At 38.3% G+C, this 27,609-nt stretch overlaps 4 protein-coding genes across 4 annotated transcripts; 2 read left to right on the top strand and 2 right to left on the bottom strand.

Moving 5' to 3' along the window:
• Positions 1-1,653: 1,653 nt before the first annotated feature.
• LOC103710453 (probable folate-biopterin transporter 2) lies at positions 1,654-5,800 on the bottom strand. The gene is made up of 5 exons (XM_008796157.4): positions 4,960-5,800; positions 3,191-3,450; positions 2,904-2,999; positions 2,643-2,813; positions 1,654-2,556 (listed from the first exon to the last, which is right to left on the bottom strand). Exons 1-5 carry the CDS (start codon positions 5,369-5,371, stop codon positions 1,960-1,962), a joined length of 1,536 nt encoding a protein of 511 aa, XP_008794379.2. The 5' UTR covers positions 5,372-5,800; the 3' UTR covers positions 1,654-1,959.
• A 7,054-nt stretch (positions 5,801-12,854) lies between these two features.
• LOC103710482 (probable steroid-binding protein 3) lies at positions 12,855-13,481 on the bottom strand. The gene has a single exon (XM_008796198.3). The coding sequence runs from the start codon at positions 13,402-13,404 to the stop codon at positions 13,102-13,104; it is 303 nt and encodes a 100-aa protein (XP_008794420.2). The 5' UTR covers positions 13,405-13,481; the 3' UTR covers positions 12,855-13,101.
• Positions 13,482-16,272: 2,791 nt separating this feature from the next.
• LOC103710455 lies at positions 16,273-19,455 on the top strand. Its single transcript, XM_008796161.2, has 5 exons — positions 16,273-16,444; positions 16,695-16,790; positions 17,731-17,856; positions 19,082-19,121; positions 19,195-19,455. The coding sequence occupies exons 1-5, from the start codon at positions 16,322-16,324 to the stop codon at positions 19,260-19,262; spliced, it is 453 nt and encodes a 150-aa protein (XP_008794383.1). The 5' UTR covers positions 16,273-16,321; the 3' UTR covers positions 19,263-19,455.
• A 1,083-nt stretch (positions 19,456-20,538) lies between these two features.
• On the top strand, positions 20,539-27,177 carry LOC103710454 (probable serine incorporator). The gene is made up of 6 exons (XM_008796158.4): positions 20,539-20,909; positions 20,996-21,235; positions 23,701-23,812; positions 23,935-24,109; positions 26,300-26,540; positions 26,647-27,177. The coding sequence occupies exons 1-6, from the start codon at positions 20,726-20,728 to the stop codon at positions 26,940-26,942; spliced, it is 1,248 nt and encodes a 415-aa protein (XP_008794380.2). The 5' UTR covers positions 20,539-20,725; the 3' UTR covers positions 26,943-27,177.
• The last annotated feature ends 432 nt before the right edge of the window (positions 27,178-27,609 follow it).

Raw genomic sequence — 27,609 nt, 5'->3', positions numbered from 1 at the left:
ACCCATCCGATGTATATCCCTTTGATTTTTTTTGGTCAAATGTATATCCCTTTGATTGCTACCCAAAGCGAACACAGATCAACTTGAAAAAATATATTAGAAAGACATTCCAGGCGTTTCCGGTAGCAATAAAGCAACTGCCTTCTCTTAATAATCTAATTAGTATATGCTTTGTGTGGTACCTAAAGTCTCAGCTGTACTTCATCCATGAAGCTCCAAAATGGTGGTAGGCAGCACAACATCCCTCATCGATCAGCTCACTTGGCCACCTTATTGTTATTCTTACTATCGCTGCTGTAGAAGGTGATTGTTGGCTTTGCAAGAGTTGCAGTGAGAAAATAACAGCACTTATCGAAAATGTTTGCCACAGAGATCAAGCTTTTAATGAAGCAACCATTGGGTAGTTTAATCTGACATTGGATATTTTACATGCAATTAATGGTATACGCTTTTATAGTTCTTTCTCCTTCCTTCTGAGTTGGGACCCTTCTTTTTACTGAAATGCATGCAAAGCTTCGATGTGATTGATCTGCATCTTTAGCCTCCTACGTACGCTTTATTTAAAGTTCTATATTCCATACTGCATGCATTTTTTAAGCAGATTATATTAACAGATATATTCCATAAGTGCACCTCAACACGTCTCCAATTTTCTGCATCAGTAAATTTAATCGTAAATACTATGTAACTTTAGTTTATGTAGCACTGTAACCAAAAGAAGTCAATGTACTCTGGTACCCACGTCCGGTTTATCCTTTTCTTCTAATATCGGAATCTTATCTACAGGAAAAGAGGAGAGATGTAAGAGGATTAAAGCAACCATGAGTAGCATGCTAAAATGACCAACAACTCCACTTAAACATTATTAGATGAAACCAACCAGGAGTGCAGTTTCTCATGCTGAAAGCAAAAGACACAAACTGATATTCGTATAACCATCGCATTAGATAAAGGGAAAAGGAATGTATACGAGCTAGAAAAGGATGTCGGTATTGCGTGGCATGAAACATTGACAAGATGACAAGAAAATGGGATTCCAGAGCGTGTCACAAGTTCATGTTTTTCATTCAATGATCCCAGAAGAAAATTAAGTTCCGCCAAATAATCTTACCTGCAGAAATACAGCATATCCATGAGCATGTTGCTTAGAAGAATATCACATTTAGCAGTCATCCTGCAGCTCTCACTAATTTGTGTGAAAATAAAATCCAAACCTTGTAGTTCAAACCCTTTTTTTTTTTGGCCTAATGTATGTTCTCTGGGCTACAAGAATTTATAGAAGGTGGCAAAATCTTTGGCTAGAAAACTACCTTAACCTTGCAGAAAAATTAGAGAGTGTATCAAAGATAACCTCTAAATATGATGATCAAGAAGAGAGGCCCGGCCATAAAGTAGAACTATAACATGCACCACATGATTTTTTTAATTATAGTTTTGTTTCAGTATTCTATATTACTTTTTGGCCTTTCCAATTATGTTTAAATCAGGCCATATATATCCTGGAGATATACTGATCCGCACGAATATATATATCTCCCTACCGGAATGTATAATATTTCAGGCACGACCAAACAGCAACCAACGTGAGATATTTGAAGCCTTATAACCTGTAGTTTGATGATCACATTCAACCTGCATATGTAGAATGATATATACCGTAGAAAAAAATATGCCTTGAATTAACTAGCATGGGTGTTTTTAACTCGACAGTATATAAAGGAATCGAATACAAAAATAAAAGCACAATATCTTAGTAAAAACAAGGAAGTTGAATACCAGCAGGCTTTCTTTACTCTGCTTTACTATATGTCACCACCGATTCTACAAGAAGCATCTCATCCTTGTCATTTGCGACTGAGCTCGATTGAGTGCTATAGCCTATAGGGGAAAACTTTTGATGGAATCAAAATATCAAGCATATTGCAAATATGATAGATGGGTAATTCTTCTGCTCTGCCATCAGCTTTTGTCAACAAGTGAGACAAGCTCGACATCATCTACTTCTACTTCATGAGCTTCCATCTTATCATTTCCAGTAAGCATGTCAGCAGGAAGACTAGTGGAACTCGGATCACTTTTAGGAACTAGACATAAAATAGCTAATGGTAATGCTCTCATTATGCTCCTAATCAATATAGCAGCCCAGAGATTACTGAATTCTGCTCGAGTAACCTTAAGCATGTGAAGCAGTAGGCCACCGGCCCATGATGATGTGAGCAAACCAGTATTATCAATAGACATAAGCAAAGCAAAAAAAGTGCCTTCAATTCCCAGGGGGCAGAGTTTGGAGCTAAGTACTAGAAGCGGCATCCACTTGAGCCGGCCAACCATTTGAGAAACACACTCATCAATCACAACAAATAAATAATCAGGCATCCCAACCTTCAGGTTTAGACGAAGTACCAAAATCAAATCTAGCATTCCTGATAAACTAGAAAGCAACTGACTCCAGAAAAGCAAGCCACGGAATGGATAATCCTTCAGAACATTTTGGTAGAGCAAAACCCCAAGTATAGAACCCGCCGAACCAACAGAAAAAATGAAGCCAATTGTTCCCTGCATTGAGAGCTTTGTAAATTTTGAGGAAGAAGTTGCCTCAATTAAACCCTGGATGTTCCAACAGTCAAAATGTTAGAAAATACCTGAGAGAAAGATGGTCCTGAAGTTGAATCTGTGTACCAATAGAACATTCCTTCTTGGATGTTTAAGCTTAGGGAAAGTGACAAGTACATGTATAAACATGGCCTCCATACATCAGGGCATCTTAAAGTTGTCCACATAGTTTGGCTGGCTTGCAAAAATTTCTGGTATACCTGAAGTCAGAAGGGTCTTAAATTCTCAATTGTGCCAAGATGCAAAAATGAACTATATCATAAGATCCAAGGCTAAAAAACTCATCTCACCTGCCTGTAAGGAATGTTTGGTGTATGCATCTCCTTTAGCACTATTCCAACTGAAAATACCAGTGCAAAAGGGATACTTATCAAGCCAAGTACCCCCTTTAGGAAAAAAAGGAGGTGTATAATCAGCAAAAATAAACTCAATAGGAAGACCTCGAATGTGTAATGCATGGTTGGAAATAGATAAGTGAAAAGTGGCAATGGTAATCAAATTGCCCTAACCTGACACTTACAATTGCAGCCATAAAATTTCAGTACCAGTTTAAATAGGGATGAAATCAGGAGCAAACCTGAGAACTAATTGCATGAACAAGTAAGCCACTGATAGAGAACCCCAGAAGGCTTCCAATGGATAAACTTAATTCACATAAGCTTTGCATGTCAGCAGCAAGTGCAGGGTGATTTATACTGTTTTGTGCAACACAGGCATCTATAGTCACATCTGCTATTGCCACCCCAGCACTTCCTGCAGTCATGGCCATCAAAGCAAACACAACATGCAAATTGTCGTGCAGAGAAAGCGTAAGCATAGAGATCGCTCCCACAAGACCTGTATTCACCAAGAGATATTCAGTCCATATTATTCCATATCATATAAAAGGCAGGAAGATGTTTTGAACGAAAACAAATTTTACGATTGTAATGGAAACTAAGAAATTAAAGAACAATCACCAAATCATGCTAAGATCGCGGGAAAAAAAAAATACATTGACCCAAAATGTAAGAAAAGGGGAAAAGATACTAACAATATAGAGAGATTGGAGAAGGGTGACAACTGCCAAGCTCATTCTTCTATTTTGCTAATTTACAAGTTAGTACATTAAACATGAGGAGTACAAATATCCTATACATGATGAAAAGAATTAAAACTTAAAGAACCGAAGAATTTGCACATGATGTTAATTTAGATCAGATACGAAATCATTTACATTTAGGTGCATATGGGACACAAAGATCAGTTTAGCCAAAATAGAATATGAATTGTTACATTCAAGTTTACTGATCAATACTAACAAGTTTTAGAATAATATTAAGATTGAATTAAATCTATACTAACAAGTTTATAGATCAATGATTAACTTATCTAGCAAGCTTCTTTCCCACACTACTAGCAAAAGAGAAATCTCAAAATGCAAACCCCAGCCTCTAATAATTTGCAAGCAAAGAGAGAAAATAGCGGAAATTTATACTCATGCTGCATGTTCACCACCACCTTCTCCAAAGAGCAAATTTGAATCCACATGCTTCATATGTTCTCAACTAGGTGAATTCTATTGGGAAAATTTGACCTCCCATTGTGCCAAGTATGTTTTGATACATTGCCAGCACACTCAAGGTTGCTGTTCCTCATAATCCTAAAGGCCCATTTAAAGCAGTTGGAAGCACACATGAAGCACTGAGATTGGATTCACAAATTAAGACCCAAAAGGGCAGGGAAGGAGCAACATAACAATTCAGAATCAACTGCGAACAATCAGAAAAGGATGGCAGGATAATAACTCCATAACAGTGATCTGAGGACACAGATGGTAACGGTGGTAATCAAGATGACAAGACTAGCAGAGTGGTGAACGAAGATGACAAAAAACAAGCAGAGAAATATACTTCAACAAAAGCAAGGACTAGCTCTGTAATTCCAGATATTATAAGACATGCATTGAAGAACTCATCAAGCACAAACAGAGAGTTGAATCCAACATTGCTAAACTCCGGTAAGCTGAACTGTAGTTCAGCTCCTCTATTTGGGAAGAGGCTCTTGGTCTGAAATTTGAAGGTGTTTTATTCCTCAACAAGATAAGGGAGTTTACTCACAAACCTAGAACCCGATATGATCTCAGCAAATCAGATTTCCCTAGGAGCAGCCTCCTTAGATTCTTGATAGGAGCGCAGTCCTAATCATTTTTCCTGAACTTAGATTACATGAGTAGCTTCTTGCACAAGAACTAAGGCAGCGGAAGGATGATGAAGGCCATGAAATTATTCCTTGTTAAATTTACATGAACTAATCTCTTAATTGTATAAAAGAAAGAAAACATCATTCTGGGGTTCAGTTGCTTGCCTGCGAGAATAAGATATGGCCGCCTCCGATACCCAGCTAGAGGAAGAACATCAGTGAGAAGACCCCACAGAGGCTTGACAATCCAGGGGAGGGAAGTTATCCCATGATAGACCTGAGCAGCCGATGGCTGCACTTTCTGAACATCCTTCCAGTAGTAATCCGAGGCCACTTTCCAAATGGCGCCGCCCAAGCCTTGGCTGATTCCATTCACGGTGACGACGCCGAACACAAAGCTCCAATGCATCTCGTCGGCAAGCATTCTGAACCAGCTGAAAGGGGACCATCGCAAAGCCCGGCCCCGCTGCTCCACTTCGATAGCTTCCTTTTCCTTTGGAGCCCCTGCGGTGAGTCCAGTTGTCTCCTCCACACCCTCCTTATCCTCAGAAACCTGAGAAGCCCCTGGGGAACCCATTTGAAAACCAATGCTTCTCTTCTTTGTCCGGATTTCCTCGAAGAACTTGAAATCTATGCAGAAAAAGGAGATCTTTCGTTGAAACTTAGCTCAAATCTTCCAGAAGTATTTGAAATATGGATAAAAGATGGCATCTTTGGATCCAGATACTAAAGAAGCAATATCCCCTCGAATTGGTCCTCCTATTTGGATCAAATCTACTCGCAAACCTTGGAGATTCAGCAAGGGAAATGAAAAGGGGAGTTCAGCTGTGAGCTTTCTCGCATCCACCAGGCAAAAAGAACGCAAACAGACTAGAAGCTTCAAAGAAAATTGGCATAAAAAGAGTCCAAACTTCTGAAAATAATGCTCGAAGAAGATGCAAGCCTCCTGACATCCCGTATACTAAGCCACAGATTTGACCAGAGCACTGTCTCTAGTGAATGAGAATTACTTATTTCGCACTCCCCTAAAAACACCCAAGATTCCACCGACCCATTGATATGGGGTAGTTCTATATACACCCCCCCTATTGCTCAGGACACCCCCCAAAAACCAAAAAGAAAAAACCCAAACTAACCTTTAGTGTAATTACCATATTGCCCTTGAAATTTTCTCATACACCCCCCCCCCTCCTCCTCCTCCTCCTCCTCCTCCTCCTCCTCCTCCTCCTCCTCCGTTTCGTTTTGAAAAGAAAAAAAAAAAACACCCCTCAAACCCCCCTTAAACCCCTCCTCCCCCATTCCCCCTTCTCCCTCTCGTCGCCGGCATTCTCCCGATCTCCGACCACCTCGCCGGCTTCTCCCGGAACCACCTCGCCGGCTTCTCCCAAAATTTTTTTTTTCACGGTTCGTGCTCCGTTCGGCACTGGATCGCCGAACAAAAGGCTTCTGTTCGGCTGAACAGTGCCGAACAGAAGCCTTCTGTTCGGCAACCCTCAACCGAACAGATCTGTTCGGCTGCACAGTGCCGAACAGAAGGCTTCTGTCCGGCACTGTTCAGCCGAACAGAAGCCTTTTGTTCGGCGATCCAGTGCCGAACGGAGCACGAACCGTGAAAAAAAAAAATTTCGGGAGAAGCCGGCGAGGTGGTTCCGGGAGAAGCCGGCGAGGTGGTCGGAGATCGGGAGAATGCCGGCGACGAGAGGGAGAAGGGGGAACGGGAGGTTTTGGGCGTTGGCGAGGTGTTTTGGAGGGGAAGAGCGGGGTGGGGGGGGGTTTGGGGGGTGTAGAGAGCAATTTAGGTGAGGGGGTGGGGAGGGTGGGGGGTAATTTAGGAATTTTTAATTTTTTAGGGGTGTCCTTAGCAAATGGGGGGGTGTAGAGAGTATTTAATTTTTTTTTAATTTTTGGGGGGTGTCCTGAGCAATAGGGGGGGTGTATATAGAACCACCCATTGATATGTGGGGACTACATGGGATCAGGCCCAAGTTGGCTAGTTCGGTCTTACTTTACTACAGCTTACGGACACGTGGCAGTGGTCCATCTAGTTGGGAGGGGAATCCTAGATTCTCTCATGTGTCAATCCGGGGCATTAAAGCTCCGGGTAACATTGTAAGATAACGGTGGAGGCGGATCGGGATAGAAATTTTAGCATCCGTTTAATATTTATATTCATATTTATATTTATAAAAAATAAATATAAATATAGATAAATAATTATTTGATCTACATCTCAATATTTAATTTATTTATAATCTTATTTAATTTTATATAACACTTGTGAACATTAAAAAATGACTATATTAATATACTATTAATTTAATTTATCATCCACTTAATAATATCTTTGATTTTGTGGTCATAAAATTTAATCATCTATTTTTTATCCATATTGGTATCCATACTTTCGGTATCTAATTTGTATATATATTCGTTTAAAATAAATATAGATATAAATTTTTGTATCCAACTAACATCCGTATCCATATCTATATTTGTAAAATAAAATAAATATTGATATGAATATGCTAGTATCTGATCTGATTTCAACCCTAATTTAAGGCTTCTACTAACCAAGAAATTTTTAGTTAGACCAAGTTTAGGGCTGAGTTGGTGCGAAAAAAAATATATTTTATATTATTTATTTTTTTGTAATGGGGTGTTTTTGTTTTTGGCTGAACTGGTCCAACAGCATGGTCCGACCAATACTTTTACCTACCAACAACGGTGGCAGTTACACCGCTTGTCGCCGACTCCATGCTACATAACTATAGGTCAAGCGTACAGAGAAATGAGAAAGGTGTAAAGAAATCCTTTCTTTTTTATTTTGAAAAATTTTATACAAAAGAATCCTGCGTCCTACGTACTTCGTCAGCTTTGTTAATAAACTGCTTGCTTCTTTTCGATTTCTTTTAAATGTACGCTGCTCGGCCACATCTATCTCAAATGTGGACTCCTCACCGACCCAACTAACGTGCTTCTAATTTCCATTCAAAAAAAAAGGCCATGCCCTTCTATAAATGATTAGATTCCAATATATATATATATAGGGACACCTCTCTAAAATTAGGGTCAATTGGAGAGATACTTTCTTAATTTTAAAAAAATTTAATTTCCAACTGGCTCCAAACTAGTTCTACCATTTATCTTCATCAATAGAATGATGCCATATGTCCATCATATGATAGCATAAAATTGTCTTGTAACCTAACTGATCTTCCTATCATAAATCTAGTATTTCACTAAAATACCATTCTTATCGATATTTTTTCAAATAAAGTCATAATTTAAGAAATAGTTGGATCACCCAATGCACAGATCTCAAAGTGCTCCAAACTTTTTTATTCATCCACAAGCATGGATCTCAAAGCGATCCGTGAATGACCACGATCATTCGTCCATCTGCACGTATTCAAAGCAACCAATGTATGGTCAAGATTATCCATCCACTTGCATTGATCTCAAAGCAACCAGTAGATAATCTGAATTATTCATCTGCATGCATAAATCTCAAAGTGATTGCATGGATGATCCAGATTATTCATTTCTGTATAGATCTCAAAGCGACCATATGGATGATCTAAATTATTCATCCACTTGCACATATCTCAAAACTGTATGGATAACTCGGATTCATCCATATAGGGCACAATGAGAGAGGGCCATATGGGCCTGGGTGAAGAATCCACTCCCTCCCTCGACGATGACGGCCAGGAGATAGGGAAGGACTTCTCCTTGATGTTGCAGCCTGCGACGATAAGCTGGTACTCCTCCGATCAAAGCATGACCAACGGCCTCCCAGAAATAGCCCCACAAAGAGTCTAACCGAAGAGGAAAGATCTAGATCTGGAATTCCAATGAGATCGTCGGTAGGACAATCTTGATCACTCCAAAAAGAAAAAGGGATAGAGAGAGAATGGTTCGCTCCTTCCTCTCCTCCATCGTCCTCTAGATTCAAGTACATCTATCTGGTCGTTCATCACATTCGCTTGATTTGCGACGTCAACACGATGGGTGAACAAATGTGGAGAAGAGAAGAGTGGGGAGAGGGAGAGATCTCCTTGTTCAATCGCTTCGAGCCTTACTTCCCAAATGGTTAGGGATGCGGTCTGCATAAATCTCAAAACAGTCATGTGGATGATTCAGATCATCCATCCACTCCGCACAGATCTCAAAGCAACCGGTAGATGATCGAATAGATGATCTAGATTACTCATCCGCCCACATAAATCTCAAAGCGATCGACGGATAAACATGATTATTCATCCACTAACAGAGATCCCAAAGGAATCGCATAGATGATCTGGATTATTCATTCGTTGCATAGATATCAAAGTAATTTATGGATAATCAGTAATATTCATCCATCTGCACGGATCTCAAAGCAACTATGTGAATGATCTGGATTATTCATCTGCCTGCACAAATCCCAAAAAGATATTTGAATATGCTCAAAAAAAAGAAGAAGAGGGCATTTTTATCATTTGAAATGGCAAACTAACGTTGTTCGCTAATTAGGGGCGTAGAAGGCTAATTTGGAACAATTTGGAAAGTTGAAGCATCCATTTGAAACTTTTTAAAATTGATAAGATATTCTCGAGATTGTCCTTAAGTTGAGGGGGGGTGTATAATATTCCCAAAAAAAATACTCTTCTATTTTTAAAAAAAGTATGCCTGCTTTATCTCAAATATCATGATGCCCGTAGCGCTTCACCTGCAGTCGACTAGGTGTGTAGGATCTCTCCCTTTCTGTATAGAATAACTTTTGGGTTTTCTAGATATTGGATTTTATTTGGGTATTTTATTTTGTTACCAGATTCCTGCAAGTAGGATTTTAACATCAAGGTAATCCAAATTATGATGGGTGACTCTTAATCACTTAAACCACTATTATTTTATTATTTATTTTTCTAAATGTTGAGTTTGATGTTACTGGCTTTTGGCTTTGTCCTAGAGTTTTGATAGGTGGATTCAACTTGCAAAGTGATTGTCAGATAAAGTTAGTGATTGTGAGTGCTCTTAATCATTTAGATTTTTAGTTCTTTTTCTTCTAGTTGTCACATAAGGATCAGATACTATGCCAAACAATGATGAAAGGGTGTGGCAGATATTAAAGAAAGCATCAAGATTTGATTTCAATTTCCACCCGAAACAGATTATTCATTTACTATGTAAAGTATATCTATGCCCTTATGGATTTATCCTGTAATTGATTTGAAACTATTATAGAACCATGACATCAAACATGAATAAAATGATGCATCTACGAAAATTTAAAGGTATAACTTAATTTTCTTGAGGAAGTTTTTAGATTGCATTGAAGAAATTCAATCCCAATCCAAGAAAACACTTGACTGAGCAACCAAACTCGTTTATACTTGAACCCTTCAATACTAAACCTATGGTTATCTCAGGTCAATTACAGGTTGGGATGGTGGGTTGATTCAGAAGTTACCACATCAAGGTCGAGTACCTCCAAACTAGATTGGACTTAGTGGGGGCTTCATGCTCAATTCGAATCCAAAAACCACCCATCCAAAATTAGGTCTGTCTTGCTAAGTTCGCATAGGGATGGAAGATTAGGTTAAAGTTGGATCAGGCACGGATCGAAATCAAGTCCACGATAGGTTGGATTGATAAAATTCAAATTGATGCCTAACTTAGTATATGATCAACTGGCATTGATTCCAACTTTAACAAACTCTCTGGGCCCAACTAATTACATTAGTCTATCTGTGAAGCCATACTTGATCTATAGGCCTCGGTCTGCCTCAAGTCTATGCAGAGCTTGGATTTCATATAAGATTAAGAGTCTTTAACAACGATCCTCGATTATATTACAATGATTAGGATGTTCATCATAGTCGTACTACCACTCTACATCAGGATTGGGATCATATATATTAGTTTGGTGGATGACTTGAAAACTTAAATATCTATTCGGTTCATTCTAACCAAAAACAGGATTTCAAGTTTCACCATTCTCTGCTATCCTATACATAGTTTATTAAATTTCGTTATTTTTTGTACCATATTTTTTTAAAAATTTTCTTTTCAAGTTGGATTATTATTGCGTGTAAGATTAATGGATTCAACTATGGTAGATCCAAACCCAAGGTAATAGCAATTCAAAACCTACTTTTTGAAAGCAAACCAAAGCCATGGGTATCAAATAAGGCTCAAATTGATGTAATTTTGCTTATTCTACATTACCCATTCCATTTGCAACTCATTTTACCTAATCAGTTTTATTTTGTTTTTATTTTTTATAAATTTATTTTTTAAGATAATATAACTTGTTTCCAAGTATCGAATGAGTCGTCTGCTTGTTCTAACCTAAGTAAACAAAAGATGTTATTTATAGACAGATTTTCCTACTTTTCAGCTGTTAAGCCTGCTAGCACTCAAGTATTTTGGATGCACTAGGTTTCATCAAATAAAATCAACTTCTCTTGAAGTTTAAGATATTTGTCATAATTATTATTATTATTATTTTGCGAGAATCTGGTTCCTCTGTTAGATGGACGGTGATCTTGCCCGATGCTTAAAGTGGGGGGTTAGGACTTTGGGAAAGTTGAAAAGAGAAAAAGAATATTTGATATAGAATTTCCGAAGACATCATCTCCATCCAGATTTTTTTCTTCATAAAGTTGCATCTTTTTTTCATTTTGGCTAACAAAAATTGCACTACCCCTCCTACCTGCTGCTTTAGATCCGTGGCACAAAGAAAACCATACTTCCACCACAGGATGGGTTCATGTACCAACGAAAAGTATATTTCACCAAAGTATGAGTTCAACTTCTTTGAAAGAAAAGTATGAGTTCAACTTCTTGGAGCACTTCAAGTATGATACCAGTGCCTCTCTTTGGTTTGTGAATGTTCCTTGAGGCATTGATCTGCATTTATGAGAAGGTTGAGGAAGGGAGAAGTAGCCTTCAATACTGCAAGCATCTTTGGTTAGTGCAGACTATTATCCTTCAATGAAATCCAGATCTTTTCAATACGAGAATCAGCAGGTTGTCCAACAGATGATTCATGGTGAGAGCTGAAGGTTCCAAGACAACAAAAGGAGGCTAGAGATCAATTTGGTAGTCCAAGTGTTCTACAAGCTTTTTATAGCTGTCTTCTTCAATGTAGAGAAGAAAATGTTGAAGATGAAAAAGGTTATGCTTTTGAAACTGGATTCAAATAAATCTTCTAGTATAAAATGCAAGCCCAATAATCAAAATTCCTCTGTTCTCTCAGAAACAAGACCATCCACAAGACTGTTTTGCCTCAAAAGTTTCAAAAGGCATGTAATGATCACATAAGAACCAGTAAGCATATCTCAATTTCATCCATCCTACTTGTCTTCCTCATCTTGTATACTTTATTTCCAGATACTTGACTTCCAATATATCATTTGCATATAAGAAAAGATTTTCCAAATAATATAACCAATTCATCTGACCAACTTTAGATTATCAGATCAGATCTCAATCAGGGATACAGTTGTGCGAGCTTATGAAACAAATCCAGCTCGAGTAAAACAATAATACTTCATTGCTGTGGATCCTAATTAGGCTCTTAGAGCCTAATCTTTTCCTTCAAAAGAAAAAAAAAAGAAATATTACGTTTCAATGCTGATTGGTGATCTCTGGGGTAACAATTCCATGACTTAAAATTCATCGTTTATCCATGAAGGTTTTTCTTTGAAGTATTTGAACCCATATTCATCCACGAATACAAAGTTCTTGGCAACCACCAAGACACCCTCCCAGCTGTCTATGATTTGAACCCACCAATCGTCCATGCATCAAATTACTGATCCCTTTAGATAACAAAAAAGTTTGGCAATTTTTTGGAATCCACCGAACAGATACATGCTCTCAGATGTGGAAAAGAGAACAATATAAATCATGAATCAAAAAGTAGTTTATTAACTTCATAAATCCACGAAGTTAACCCTCACTTGTTTTGTTAATTTTGATGCAACCACACATACTCAAAATGCCGAATCGAACAAAAAAAAAGCCGTCAAGAAGCATCAATTCACGAATTCCTTATGCAAATCAAGCCCCAATTAGATTTTTTTTTTTGTTGTTGGATGTATAGATCGAATCGGTAATTATAGCGGATTTCAATAAAGGAGGCAATAGCTTGCTGAATCCACACACACACAGCGTCTTCACTTATTTAGTCGATTGCATACACAAACCGACGTCCCCTCATGATCAAACAAGATAAAATATTAATCGACAGTAGGCACATGAAATCAGACCTCAATAAGTAGAAAGTTCGCATCTTTCATGCTGGGATCGAAAGGGATTTCAAGAGGCGAGGCGGCCGACGACGGGATATTTGGCCTGGAACTTCTTCTCCCAGTCCTGAAGGACGCCCATCTCCTCGTTGGAGAGGCCGTCGAGGTTGCCGCAGACGTCCTCCTCGCTCTTGCTCATCTTGGCCAGCGCCCGGCTCGCCTCCCGGCCGGCGAAGACGGCGTAGGGGCCGCCGGGGCCGTAAAAGCCCTTGCCGGAGGTGACGTCGTAGACCGTCCCCCGGATCGCGACGTAGATGGGCTTGCTCGGGTCCGAGCCGTCGAAACCCTTGAGTTGCTGCGCCGTTAGCTCCATCCGCTTCGAAACCAGGGGCACAGCACAGAGACAAACAATGACAGGGTTTTGGGTGGGATAAGTGGAAATATGAGGTTAGGAGGCTGGAGTCGTAAAATAGGCGAAAAAAGAAACTACCACATATATATATATATATATATATATATATATATATATATATATATATATATATATATATATATATATATATATATATATATATATATATATATATATATATATATATATAATGTTATTTAAAATCTTTATATATTTAAGAAATCTAAAGAATCCTATCCAAATTTTTTTTAAAATTTTTATTTTTATATATAGGAATCGGCTGCTCACACAACTCTAGTACGAGCACAACCAGCTACATCAGAATCAAGCAAACTACACAAAGCAAAAAAAATGAAGATTTTGATTCGGAACATAGGGATAATGATGAAGGATGGGTGACCTTCCAGGCCAAGCATGTATTCAGAGAAGCTAATGAGGCGGCCGACTGAGTGGCTGCCTGCACGTAGTGTATTTTGATTTTATTGGATGTATTCGTATATGCATAGTATAAAGGATCCGCCTAAGTAAAAAAAAAAAAAACTAAAGGTTGCTAGATCTAAAAAAACTCTTTCGAATGGTATACAGCAAAAGAGGCGATCCATCCGCATTTGGCGCGCACGTTTTTTTTGGTGCATGCGTTCACCACTAACCCATCCACATGTTAGTTTTTCAATTTTAAAATTTAGATGCATCATCAAACCTAAAATTGGGCACACGCTGTTATGCTTCAATTCTTGCCATCACCTACCTTTTAAAACAAATGGTTTCAAAAATTAAAATCTCAATTATGGTTGCTGCACTAGTTGGTTGTGAAATTTTGAGTCCAACCACTTAGCTACTTGAATCCGCCTTAAAGCTCAACTACCACCACACGTGGCATTGTTGGAGGACCATGAAATCTTCTAGAGTTATCCAAAGTTTACGCCAGATATTTTTAGACGCCTCTCTCTCTCCCAACAAAAAAATAAAAAAATACTTCATATTTCGTTTGAATTTTCAAAAAAATAAAAAAAAGCTTTCTAATAAAAATAAAATTCTAATATTTTAAAAACATGTAAGATATAGAAAACTCAAAGTCCTAGCAGCCGGGAATTATGCTATTTTTTTTTAAAAAAGTATTTTTAAACTTTTAGTTAAAATGGAGCAAGATCCTTTCTTTTAGCATATAATGTATTTTTATATTTTTTTAAAAAAATTAGATGCTCAATTAAACATAAGTCATTTTAAAATGTACAACTTTTACATGATCAATCGAACATACAAAATTTATTTTTCTAAATATCAGTTTTCTAAAAATAATATTTCAATAAAATAAAATATTATATATAAAAGCTTTTAGGTAAAATGCTGCTAGAACAAATACTAGACATAAGGATTCACCATGTCTCTCTTGGCCACCTAACTTATCTCCCTCATTTTATGCCGATCCCTCGACATGTTGAGCTAAGCAAGGCATAAACTGAACTCCTAGGTTTCGAGTCTATTCAACAAACGATTTGAAATTTACAGCATTGCCCATGTGCCATCAATTGTATTTACTTTGATGCCAAAGATTCCACGGGTAGGTTGGTTAGCTTAGGATCGACAGTTACCGTCAACTTCAATCCTTCGCCACAAATATTTCGTAAATTGTAAGTAATGGGACTTGTGACGAAGCCTAGAACTTCTCTAACCATCGAATAGACATGTCCAGGGGTGCAATCATCGAATAGAACCTTTTTTCTGCCATTTTTTGTAGTTCCATGAGATGGTCTTTCTCCATAATTTTTTTTTGGATCAATGTTTTAATAGTGTCACCTTAATACCCTAAGAGTCATATTTATTCTTTTCAATATTTTAATTTTCATTTTCGTAGAAATGTCATTCCCATCATATTCTAGCCAAATGAAAACATGAAATCTTTATAATAAATAATAAATTAAAATTATTTTTTCTGCACATACTAAATTTTGTAATAAAATAGATGGCGAACAATGAATGAAACAGGGCACTGGTGGCATAGGTGGGTGCCACACTTTGCTTCGAAATATTCGGGCTTTGATAACTGGGTATAATGCTTTCTAGACTAAACATGTATATAAAGAGGCCAAAAAGGCTGTAGATTGGGTAGCCTCATTTGTAGTCGACCATTCTGAAAGGCCATATAGGTTGGAGAGAAGAAGTTGCCTAAAACAATTTGAAATTTGTTGTATTTTGATTTTTTTCAATATATTCATACTAGACGTATATAAGCCATCCGTTGCAGCAAAAAAAAATTCTTTTTTTGCTTAAAAACAAAGATATGGTATAGTAATTTTTTAATCTAGGAGTTTATTATCACCCAACAATTGGAATGATGGAATCTATGTAAGACGAGAGATTGTTACAATCTTTCCACTCACGTGCGGTGCACACGCAGCCATCCATTGGTCATCGGTGGCAACCAGAGCATTTTGTTACTCAGAAAAACAAAATTAATCCGTCCATGACATACAATTGAGTTGCATACAATGAAAATCTAGCAGAAGCTCTAAGAAGACAAATCTGAATCTGTCAAAGGTTTTAAGAAGAATAAGCATATACCAAACGTAACATGCATGAAATCTGTTTCAAATGATTTTAAGGGAAAAAAAAAAATACAACAGATAACCGGTATAGCAGGATAACGGTTCATGCACATTTTATTTCATAGATCATAACCCACTCGGACTATTATATTGCCAATCCGGGAATCGCTTACGTCCACTGAACCCGGCTCGGCCCGGCTTATTCGAAGAGTCGGTTCGTTGCATCACGGGTCGGGTTGGGCGTCGGCCTACTCAACTACTTCAAAAAGAGACCCAAGGCGGGAGGAGGGAAAACAAGAGAAGGAGGGGGGAGGAGAGAGAGAGTGAGAGAGATGGGGGAGCGGCGCCACCAAGCGGTGGACGAGGTGTTGAAGGTGTTGAGCAAAGCGAGCCGCGACCTCGCCGTCGTCCAGCGCCACCTCGACCTCGAATTCCAGCGATCCTATCCCGACCACGTACGTATTCTCTCGCTTTTTCACTTAAACCCTAGATTAACTAATTCCAAGATCCGTACGCTCGGTCCATCCGTCGAGGGTTTATGCGAGACTTATGATCGCAAATCCACCAGATCCATGGATTTGGAGGACAGAGGAGCCTTGCTGCTTAATTCTTCAACCAAAGAAAAAAAAAATTGAAAGAAAGAAATCTAGGTTTTCTTTGGCGATGTTGCGGTTCTTGATCTGGATGTCGTCGGTCGGTCTGCAGGCGAACCCTTGCAAGATTGTCGCTCGGATCAAGAAGATCCAGGGGGAGCTGGTCTCGCTCAAGGAGCTGTGCCGTGAGCTCCTCGCGGAAAAACAGGTAAGGGGGGGGTTATCTTTCTTTCTCTACTTCTCCATCTAAATCCTTGAAAGGAAGGAAATTAGGTCAAGATGAATTGCAAGCTTCTATTCTTCTTCTTCGTCTTCTCCTTTTCTTTTTTTTTTTTAAATAAAAAAAATCTCTCTTTCTTCCTCTCTTGCTGGTACTGCTGAATCTTTTTCTTGGTTAATTCTGATAAGCTACATTTAGTGAAAAAGATAGTGTTATTGTTTGGGCCATTAACTATGGGTGGGAGTTCAGTGAGGAGTGAAGTTATTTCAAGGGGCTAAATCAATTCTTGGAGCATTGGATCAGCAAAGCTACCTGTTCAAATGGGCATTAAGAATGTAAAGTCACAAGAAGTCATTGGTGCTCGATGATAGCAATGCAAAAGGGACAAATGAATTTTTAGAGACGCAGAAGTATCGAAATCTGAAATGATCTCTGTTGGGAAATTCCTTATAAAACCTTTGCATAGATATGTTTTGATGTGGAAATGTATGGAAAAGGACTTTTATAATAGAGATGATCAGCCAGAATGCTGATTTTGATTATCTTTGTCTTTATTTAGACTGTCAGGGAACAGATACAGGTTAGACTTGAGCGGGAAATCTCATGCTGAAGATATAAGATGGACGAATCTTCTCTAATGATAAGTATCAGGGAACCTGTTGTCATGAACTTTATTAAAAGGAAACTAACGAACATAATTTAATATACAAACATTAATAGGAAAAACATTTTCATGTTGTGAACTAGGCCAGGTGAGACAACTGTTTGTAAATGCATCATTTTGCAATCCTCATAAAAAATGTCTAAATCAAATAAGTAATCACTGCTATATTTGCTTTGTTGCTAAATGTAATGTGATTTATGTCATACTGCACATGTTTTGGCAAGAATTTCTGCAAGCAGAAACAAACTCTGTTCATACTAGCAGGATCTTATAGACAAAGCGAGGACAACTTTGGTTGGGCAGAGGAGTTCATTGCAGCGCTTGCTTGCATCTTCTGGTCTGCCACTTTTAACTGAATCCGACGACATTGCATACACAAATTTAAATCAGGTAGTACTCTTTTTCTTTACTGTTTCTCCTTAGTGGTCTTCCTCTTTTTATAGCTCTCTTTTCTATCAGTTAATTCTTAAAATGAAAGCCAGGGCCCTATGGCTTATTGTTCATAAGACTTTCAAGGATTAAAGATTTAAAGTTATATGAAAAACTTTCAACTGTTCATACTGTTTCCTTGCAAGGATTAAAGCACCATTTGCCACACGTCTAGTGCAGATGAGGACAGTATAGTGCCATATTGTTCTGTGCTGTATCTTGCTGGTTAAGTGCCAAGGTTCAGTCCATGGTTCATAAGACTTGTAGTTTCACTTGACCATTTTGTCATTGCATTTCCACGTTGTGCTTAAGAAATGCATGCTTATTTAGAATGCAGCCATAATTAAAAGTCAAGTGCATTGTCTTGAAAAGATGCCACAGCAAGGAGTTTTGTCAGTACCAGATAAAGTGTTAGCTTGCAATAATAAATGTAAAATGAGGACTTGTTATAACATTTTTATGCAAATTAACGAGCTCGAATTTATAGTTACATTAATTCAAATATTCTACCAACTTTTATAGGATGTGAGAATATTTTGATGCGTTAGTTTGTTTTGCTGTTAAACTTACTCAGCTAACCCCATGAAAATGGAGTTGCTTGCACATTAGAATTGGACTCGTTGGAGCAAAGACTGCAGAACTTGCACATATCCATGGACTTTCTGGGTGAAACTTATGATCAATAAACTGTGTATTATCTAGACACTGCTCCTTCCATGAACCACCTATTGCACTATAATTAATTGTAAGCATTCTAATTGTGCAAATAGAGGCATCTGGCAATTCATACTATTCGTCATTTGAGGCAATCATTATTTGTGTCTCATGATGACCAAATTGCATTTGAGTTATAATTGTTTATGCTTCTACAGTACTGAAGAATTGTGGTTATTATCTCACAAATAAAATTTTTCACATATATTATCTGACAAATAAAAGTTTTCTCACTAACAGTTTGTATATCAATTTTTGTCTAAAAATTACAATTCTTCTTCTTCTTCTTCTTCTTCTTCTTCTTCTTCTTCTTCTTTTAAGATTAATGTTTTTATTAGTTGTTGCCGATGCCACATAGTTGGGAAAAGGACTAATGGATTAAGGAAAAAAAATTATGGGACTATAATTTCATAGGTTCATGTAGTTTCAGTTAATCAGCAACTTGTCTCAACTAACACTTTCATTTTCACAGGTTATTGATGAGTGGACAGCTCAAGTGAGAGGAAAGACAGGTAAGGGCACCTATAAGCTTTTCTGTTGACACAAAATATTGTTAGGAAGACTAAGGAGATATCCTTTTTTCAGGAGATGAGAAAAACACTGATGAGGATATTAATCAGATGCTGTTCTCAGCAATTGTTCAGAACAGCTGAGGTCACAAGCAAAATGCAGCCAGTTGGAAGCAAGTTGTTAAATTGTCGCCAGCATTGAGTGAATCTGCGTGAAATGTGTATGGATTTGGATTCGCATTTTAAAATGGTTTGATTTTCAGTTCATTTTAAATTATTATCTATGATGATACTGTCCAATAGTGGAATTGGCAAATATTGAGCCATCCTTGCATCCTATTCCTTCGAAGCATTCATTAAGGCTCTAATACATTGATCTTGGGATCAAATACCATGAAATTTGAAGCAAGAGTTGGATAGATACAACCTACACAACGCGCTAAGCCTACCACATGTGGCAGTGTGTAGAAAGCTAAAGGCTATCAAATTAACTCCCCTAGAAGTTCTCATCTGATTCTCTCAACACTTCACGTATTGCCAACAAAATGCATATTGACGTAATAACTCCATAGTCCGTATCTGCTCACACTGCTATAGAGTGAGTGCAGTCAATTGAGTCGATGGAAAGGAGATGGCGTAAGGATGAGAGGGCGGCTACAAAACACATCCAAAGGATCTTTTTTCGAATGGTAAGTGATGAAGGAGACGACTCAGTTTGCAGTTCTATTCGTTTTTCAATATACATGAGCAATCTGAAATGAGTCAGTCTCTAAGCAATGGGTGGCCATCGTTCTTCTACTCGTTATTCCGAATCCACTCGACCACCATTGCTGAATATTTTTTTTTTTGTTGGAGGTTAATATAAGATATAATTATGAAGTCAGACCAATAATAAAAGTTGAAGAAGGTCGAATAATCTAATTAAGAAAGCAAAATGTAGTCGTATGATAAAAATTTTAACAAATTTTCACATAATATTATACTTCAAAAACTTCAATTAGTTGGCTCTCATTAGGAAAGACCGCATAATTTTCATTCCTACATGCCGTCGAAACTGGGTAAAACATACCATTTCTTTCCATTTATGGCCCCAAATGAACCGATTATAACTAAAACTAATGACACTTAGTAGTTACTCATAAGTAATTTAATGGATAACAATTTTATTTGAACTTACAAATAATTAGTATTCAATTAGGAACCTCTAAATAATTATCCTCATAAGTAATTTAATGCTCAATAATGGATAACAATTTTATTTGAACTTAAATTAGTATTCAATTAGGTCTACAACTCTACATAATCCACATAAGCGGTAGTCGCGAATGAGCGCCGACTTTTAGGTCTCGGACCACGGACCCCGGACCCCGGACCCCGAACCCGGGACCCCGGACCCGGCTCTTTTGAGACTTCCTCCTCTTGACGTATTGTTTTTCCCCGTCCTCCTCCGGTTAAAAAGGAGCTAAAGTGCGATTTTCCCCACCTCTCCTTCCCTGTGGTCTAGGGTTTCTCAGATCAGGATATTAGGGTTTCTTAGATCAGGACATTAGGGTTTCTTGCCATCCCGAAGAAGGAGAAGAAGGAGAAGAAGAGGAGTTCGAGGGGAGATGTGGGCGGCGTCGTGCCTCGCTTCGTGCTGCGCGGCCTGCGCCTGCGAGGCGTGCCGGTCGGTTGTCGGCGGGATCAGCCGCCGCTCCGCCCGCATCGCCTATTGCGGCCTCTTTGCTCTCTCCCTCATCGTCTCCTGGATCCTCCGCGAGGTTGCTGCCCCCCTCATGGAGAAACTCCCCTGTAAGCCCTAGAATCCCAGTTCATCCTTATTCGTCTTCGGTGATCCAATTTGGGTGGTGGATTTCTAATTCTTGGGGTTTTTGTAGGGATCAATCACTTCCATCGGACGCCGGATAGGGAGTGGTTCGAGACGGATGCCGTGCTTCGTGTCAGCCTCGGGAATTTCCTCTTCTTTACGATCCTGGCCCTTCTGATGGCGGGGATTAAGGATCAGAAGGATCCACGCGATCGGCTGCACCATGGTGGATGGATGGCGAAGATCGTGTGCTGGTGCGTGCTGGTGATTCTCATGTTCTTCGTTCCCAATGGCCTCGTCAGCTTCTATGGTGAGATTTTGCGCTGAATTTTAATATAGTGGAATTCTTTTGATGGGCAACGTACCTCAGAACTTGTCAAAAAGAAAAGGCAAAAATAGAGGTTTTGCATGTAATTTAATTATCGCACCTCCTGATTGGGGTTTGAGAAATTAACTTCAGTTATGTAGAAATTGAAAATTCTGCGATAATTTTGTTTTGATTATTTCTTCAGCTAGAAAAAGGAAGATTTCAATTAAGATAACAGTCGTGCTGGACATGTTTAGATGCGAATTTTACACAATCTGGTGAGTTGATTAGGACTGAATGGATTTAATGATGATCAAGAAAAGGCTGAATGGGTTTATTTTGTCAAGCTCAGAAGTCACACAAGTAGAGGACAAGTAATAGGTGATGGGTCGTTGTCTGAGATGGTGAAATGAAGGATGGAGATGGTGCAGGTGAGGATGGGGGCTCAGATTTTGGTGGAAGTGTGAGTTAACCTTATAGAGTTGGAATCAAAACCATGATCAAAATTCCTGGATCGCTCCCATTGCAGAAGATAAGACTTGTAGATATGGATGTCTTTCGTAGCAGTATATAAAATTATTAATGGCTGTTGTTGCCTTAACGACTCAAAAGATGACCAAATATACTTAGTAGACTGGAAATTTAGATTTTATCCTTTGCCTTTTGGTTCTTATGTGATATTTTGACCTGGATTTTAGACATTTTTAACTCTCATTATTCCTAGTTAGTGAATATTAAGTTCCTGAACTTTTTGGAGTGACTGTTCCATATACATTTGAAAAAGTTATAAAGATGGTGGGATTTTCTTTCATTGTCTTTAAAGGCATGCAATTGTTCTTTTTTCTTTCACTCTTTCTCTTGTTTTCTTTTTCTATATGATGGCTAATTTTCTGTCCTTGCAGCACCATTGGGGTTGCCAATTATTTTGAAACTTAAACTGACAAACTAGCAAGAGGCTGATCTTTTCTTAGCTCGTGTCATATTATGATTATATGATAGAGTTTTTTTCGCATCCATACCCTTATAAAATATTTGAAATTTCACTGTACCCTCAAAAATTTACTATTTTTATGTATGCCATTACAGATTATTTTATATTGCACGTCTATCCTCAATGTCACAGTTTGCTCGATGATGTTAGTTTAACTAACATTTATTTATTTTCTTTTGTATATTTGCTTACATCACATCCTACCAATATTGGTTATCAAGGATTAGTGTGCTTGCAACCATGTGGCAGTATCAAAGCAATGTAACAATTAAAGATTCTTGGACCTAGCATCTGGAGTTGATTATGTAGGATGAGCTCAGAGGCCGATAACTAAGATGTTGGAAGTACAATTATGGCGGAGTTCTACTCAAACTACTCCACGCAGATAGGCCAAATGAGTTGAAGGAAATAGTGAAAGACGATCAAAACTGCCATGTGACGACGAATAGGCCGAATGGCATCTAAAAGAATATTGGCCAGATTATTGCCAGAATTGCAAATCAGGAGTATAGGTCGAGCAAAGGTGGACTATCCAAGTCACTAAGTACATGATTTTAGGTCGATCGAATTTTTCTGATATGTGGAGATTAAACCATCGGCCTAGTGGAAGGATCGCAATATGAATGTGGATTGTGGGTGGTTACCAAGAAAATAGGATGTAAAAAGTGGGAAAAACAACAAGAACTGATTGTTGTAACCGTCAGAGGAAAGTGGAAGACAGGCAGTGACTGACATTAGCATGGGAAGCAAGCGATTGTCTACTAGTTAGTAATGAAATGTATAATTATTAGAATGCGACTCAAAGAGAAGGTCCTTCACCAATTAAACGATTATTGATTTCTTTATTTTATCTTATTTTCAGTTTCTTTTGCTCATCTTAGTTTACCCCTAGTTTGTAGTTTCTTTTATAGCTCTATAGTTATTTCTCCCCTTCTTCGATAAGGCAACGCTTTAGTATTGTAAGTCCTTGAAGTTCAAGCCAGTAGGGCCTACTACCACGCACTTGTCTTTCTAGTTCAGACACCAGTGGCACACCCGCACAATCATTCAACACTTGGGTTCCCCCTCTCTATCCCATCTTAGGAGAAGAAGGCACAAACATATATGCACCCTTATGGATATCTGAAATTGCATGTATACTCCTGCAAATTTGCTAACATGTGTGCCCTCATAAATTATTTCATTTTGCACATCTACTTTTATTGAGTCAAGGGTATTTCGGTTATTTCAACTTAAACAATTTGTTTCTTCACATCATTAGATCGCTTGTTGACCTTAGGGTAGACATGCAAAATGAAATAATTTGTAAGGGTATATACGCAAATTAGTAAATTTGTGAGGATATACATGAACTTTTAGATATTTATAAATGCATATATGAAAAAAAAAAACCCTTGTATGATGTATTAATTTGAACCAAAAGCTTTTTTGCTTGATGGATTTGGCACTCAGTGACATTGGTACTTTTTTATTGCAGAGACAATATCAAAATTTGGGTCGGGATTGTTTCTTCTGGTTCAGGTTGTTCTCTTGTTGGACTTTGTACATGGATGGAATGACAGTTGGGTCTCAAACGATGAGCAGTTCTGGTATGTATAATTATCCAGATGTTTCTTTACATCGCTCTTTAGTAGCAATAGATTCTGGGCTTATAATAATTGTTGTCCCTGTATAGCTGAATAATTTCTTAACCACCATCCTTCAATTGCAGGTACATGGCATTGTTCATTGTCTCTCTTGTTTGCTATGTGGCCGCATTCTCATTTACAGGACTGTTGTTTCACTGGTTCACTCCATCGGGACATGATTGTGGCCTCAATACCTTTTTTATTGTTTTGACATTGATTCTTGTCTTTGTTTTTGCAGTTGTTGCATTGCATCCAAAGGTATAATGATCTTAATTATTAAGTTTCCAGAACCATTGAGTGTAGTATGATGTAAATTTTCACCATGATGGTAGTTTGATTATTTAAGAATACTTGGGAAAATTGTTGTTCTTTTGTGTAGTATATGCTTGTCCTGTCTTAACATTTTTTACTTGGTGTGAGGACTCCTGTAATGGGATAATAACATGACTCGCCATCCTACAGTTGATTTTACTTATGAAAAACATTTGGAAGTTCTTGTTGTTTCTTAGTAGATTTTACCAGTATCTCCATGCTTTATTCTTTAGTTCTGTAGCAGACTAGAACTTCTAAAACAGTAGTTAGTTCTCAGTCAATTTAATTTGCTACTATTTAACTCCTTTGGTGACATCTTACTTCTACAAAGACAATAATTTATGCATTTTATTTTTTAAAAGTTTATGCAACTGTTGCTTGATTTAGAGAATGTAAATTGTCAGGCTAACAGAAAGTACATACTTGTGTAGCTTAAATGAGACAGGCTGAAAAAGGATAACTGACATATGCTAGGTGGGTTGATTGGGCATCTAAAGCTGAAGAACATAAGTGCTTTTATAACATGGCAGAGATAATAGATGTCGAGGATAACAAACTGAAATGCCTGAGATATATTATTATTCTATCAAATACCAATGTATACATACACCATCCAATTTCAGATTTAGTGGCTGCACTTTCTTGTCTGCTTCGCTATACCAGGCATCTAAAGCATCTTCTCCGAGTCTGGGTCTCAGTTTCATTTTTGAAATTTCTTGATCTGTCCCGGAAATTGACAGTATAGTGATATTGATGCTCTAGTAGTACCAAGGGACACATTCTTCTATAATCTCCAGCAACATGTCACAGTGCTGATGCCTGAGGAATATTTGAAAGGTCAAAAGACAGTATCTGTCTCTTTCATGTAGTGGCTGTTGGAGGGCAAACTATTATGAAGTTTTTACTGCTAATGACTGATGAACTTTTTAAAATAGTGACATCATATATTAGTTTGCTTAATAATGCAATGTTTTCTTTCGTTTTTGTGCTCAGTAACAATTTCTTTTTTCTTTGTAAATATAAAAACAGTAGGCATTAGTTAACAGGGCCTTCCCAGAAGAAGAAAGAAGCGTTTTAGTTGTCACTTTTGAAAGTTTAACTAATAAATTTGATGTTCTGACTCATGGGTAGTTAATCGCCTTGCCTATTGTTGCTAGTTGTGTTGCTGCTGATATATTTTCATGGAATTCTGAGTGACATGAGTATAGTTGGCTCTTTAGCACTACTATGGTAATTGGTGTTCATCATGTAATCACCTTTTCAGCTATCTGGCCACACTGTTTCAGCTGACCAAAATTAATAGGTGGAATCTCCCTCTATCCTTGTGTTGCGCAGGTTGAGATCTGCTGTGACTTATACCAACTTCCTTTCAGGCCGCTTCAGTCCCACTTTACACCAGCCTAAAGTTATTGTCTGGACTGATTCAATCGATTATAGTTATATTATCATGTCAACTTTGACAATTAGGTGTCTAGTGCTGGAAAAGGTAGCCTGGTGAAATTTGGGTTTAAATTGATTAAGGTGTTGCTTTCTAATGGGTTTCAAGTGATGGATGGTCTTGTTCTCCAATGGTCTTGATTTTAGGTACCAGCTATAATAATTATCTAAGAATCACACCATGCCTGAAAGTATAGTGAGACTTCTCTATACTTCAATCAGATACATGAGATGGACCTTTTCTAATAGAATCATATATCTATCTTTCTTTTCTCTCCTTTTTTTTTTGTAAACATTGTCTTCATCTTACGGTGGTGGTGGTGCTGGATTGCATGAAATAGGGCCGAAATACAGCAATTCTCAGCTGTTACATGTTTGGTAGAACAAAATCTGTATTCTTGTAGCCCGGAGTAGGTGGATTGAAGAAGCAAAACGACTTATGGTATGATATGTTTATCAGCCATCTACAATTAGGTGTTTCCAGTGAGATTCTGTTTTTACTTCTTGAAGCTGCTTATGAAGGGTGCACTGCTAAGTGACTTTCCATTCTCTTTGTTATGGTGGTTCTCTTGTTGTAATGCTGGTAGTTCTTGCCTTGTGGTGGCATAATAGGACAAGCGTGTGCAGTTAATGTTTCATTCACATACACATGTTTCCCATATTTGAGACACTTTTTTTTTTTTCTGCTGATGCATGCAGGTAAATGGCAGCTTATTGCCAGCATCAGTTATCTCGCTCTACTGCACTTACCTCTGCTACAGTGGGCTCTCTAGTGAACCAAGGGATTACGAGTGTAATGGTCTCCATGGTCACTCAAAAGCTGTCTCAACTGGAAGTCTTACTCTGGGATTGCTGACTACTGTCCTCTCTGTTGTCTATTCTGCTGTTCGCGCTGGTTCTTCAACAACTCTGCTCTCACCCCCGAGTTCACCACGTGCCAGTCTGTATTCAATCTTTGATTTGTAAACCTACTTCACTGATTGACTTTAGTTTTCTAGATGGCCTTTGACATGTGCTCGATGTTTCCTGTGTTCCACCTGGTGTAGGTTCTGAGAGGCCTTTGCTTCCCTTTGACAAGGTAGAGCAGCAGGAAGACAGGAAGAAGGATGAGGCTAAGCCTGTCTCCTATTCATATTCCTTCTTCCACCTCATTTTTTCCCTTGCCAGCATGTACTCGGCTATGCTTCTTACTGGCTGGTCCACGTCCGTTGGTGAAAGTGGTAAGCTTGTTGATGTCGGGTGGCCCTCTGTGTGGGTCAGGATTGTGACTGGGTGGGCCACAGCAGCTCTCTACATCTGGTCTCTAATTGCTCCCATTCTCTTCCCAGATAGGGAGTTCTGACTCCCAAGTATGTAAAAGGATGCAATAATTATTTGGGACGCAAGTCCAGTATCATTGAGTCTGTACATGTCTCTGTACACAGCTCTCGATGCTGCATTTGTGGAGGAATCTGTATTATAGATGCAGGCTAAACTTATGTGTGATTCAAGAATGATAGAGATGTTGCTATAATGTTTGGAATTGTAACCATGGTGCTTCATAATTGAACAGTAAGATGGTCATCCTTTCTTGTGCATGATTCACTGGCAACATGCAAATCTTTGCTGGGTAAACTTTGATTTCATTCTGTGAAACTTTAGATAATGGGAACAATTTGTATTGGGTAATCCTACTGTTTGCTCGGCCGGAAGGAAGGTACGCTTTCTTCTGCTTTCCATGTTGGACTGGGAGCCGCAGTTATTGAAAATATTGGGCAGGCTATTGGTACTAAAAAAACAGCGGCGGTTGTTGCAGTATGATCGGGTAATGCATGTGGTCCACGTCTTTGTTGGTCCCCCAATCAACAAGCCTGGTTCCATGGAAAACTTTTCTTTGTTCTGCCTCTTGCGCAAGAAAGCATGCACGGAAGACTTTTGCTGGCATTTAAGCCTAAAGTCTTGCTTTTCTTCCTGTTGAATATTTTCGTTACATAAACCACGCTTCCAACTCTAGAACAGCCTCTCTCTTG

Source organism: Phoenix dactylifera, chromosome 7, assembly GCF_009389715.1.
Source record: "Phoenix dactylifera cultivar Barhee BC4 chromosome 7, palm_55x_up_171113_PBpolish2nd_filt_p, whole genome shotgun sequence".
NCBI lineage: Eukaryota > Viridiplantae > Streptophyta > Magnoliopsida > Arecales > Arecaceae > Phoenix > Phoenix dactylifera.
The sequence above is the reverse complement of the archived record's forward strand: the minus strand, read 5'-3'. Positions and strand labels throughout refer to the sequence as shown.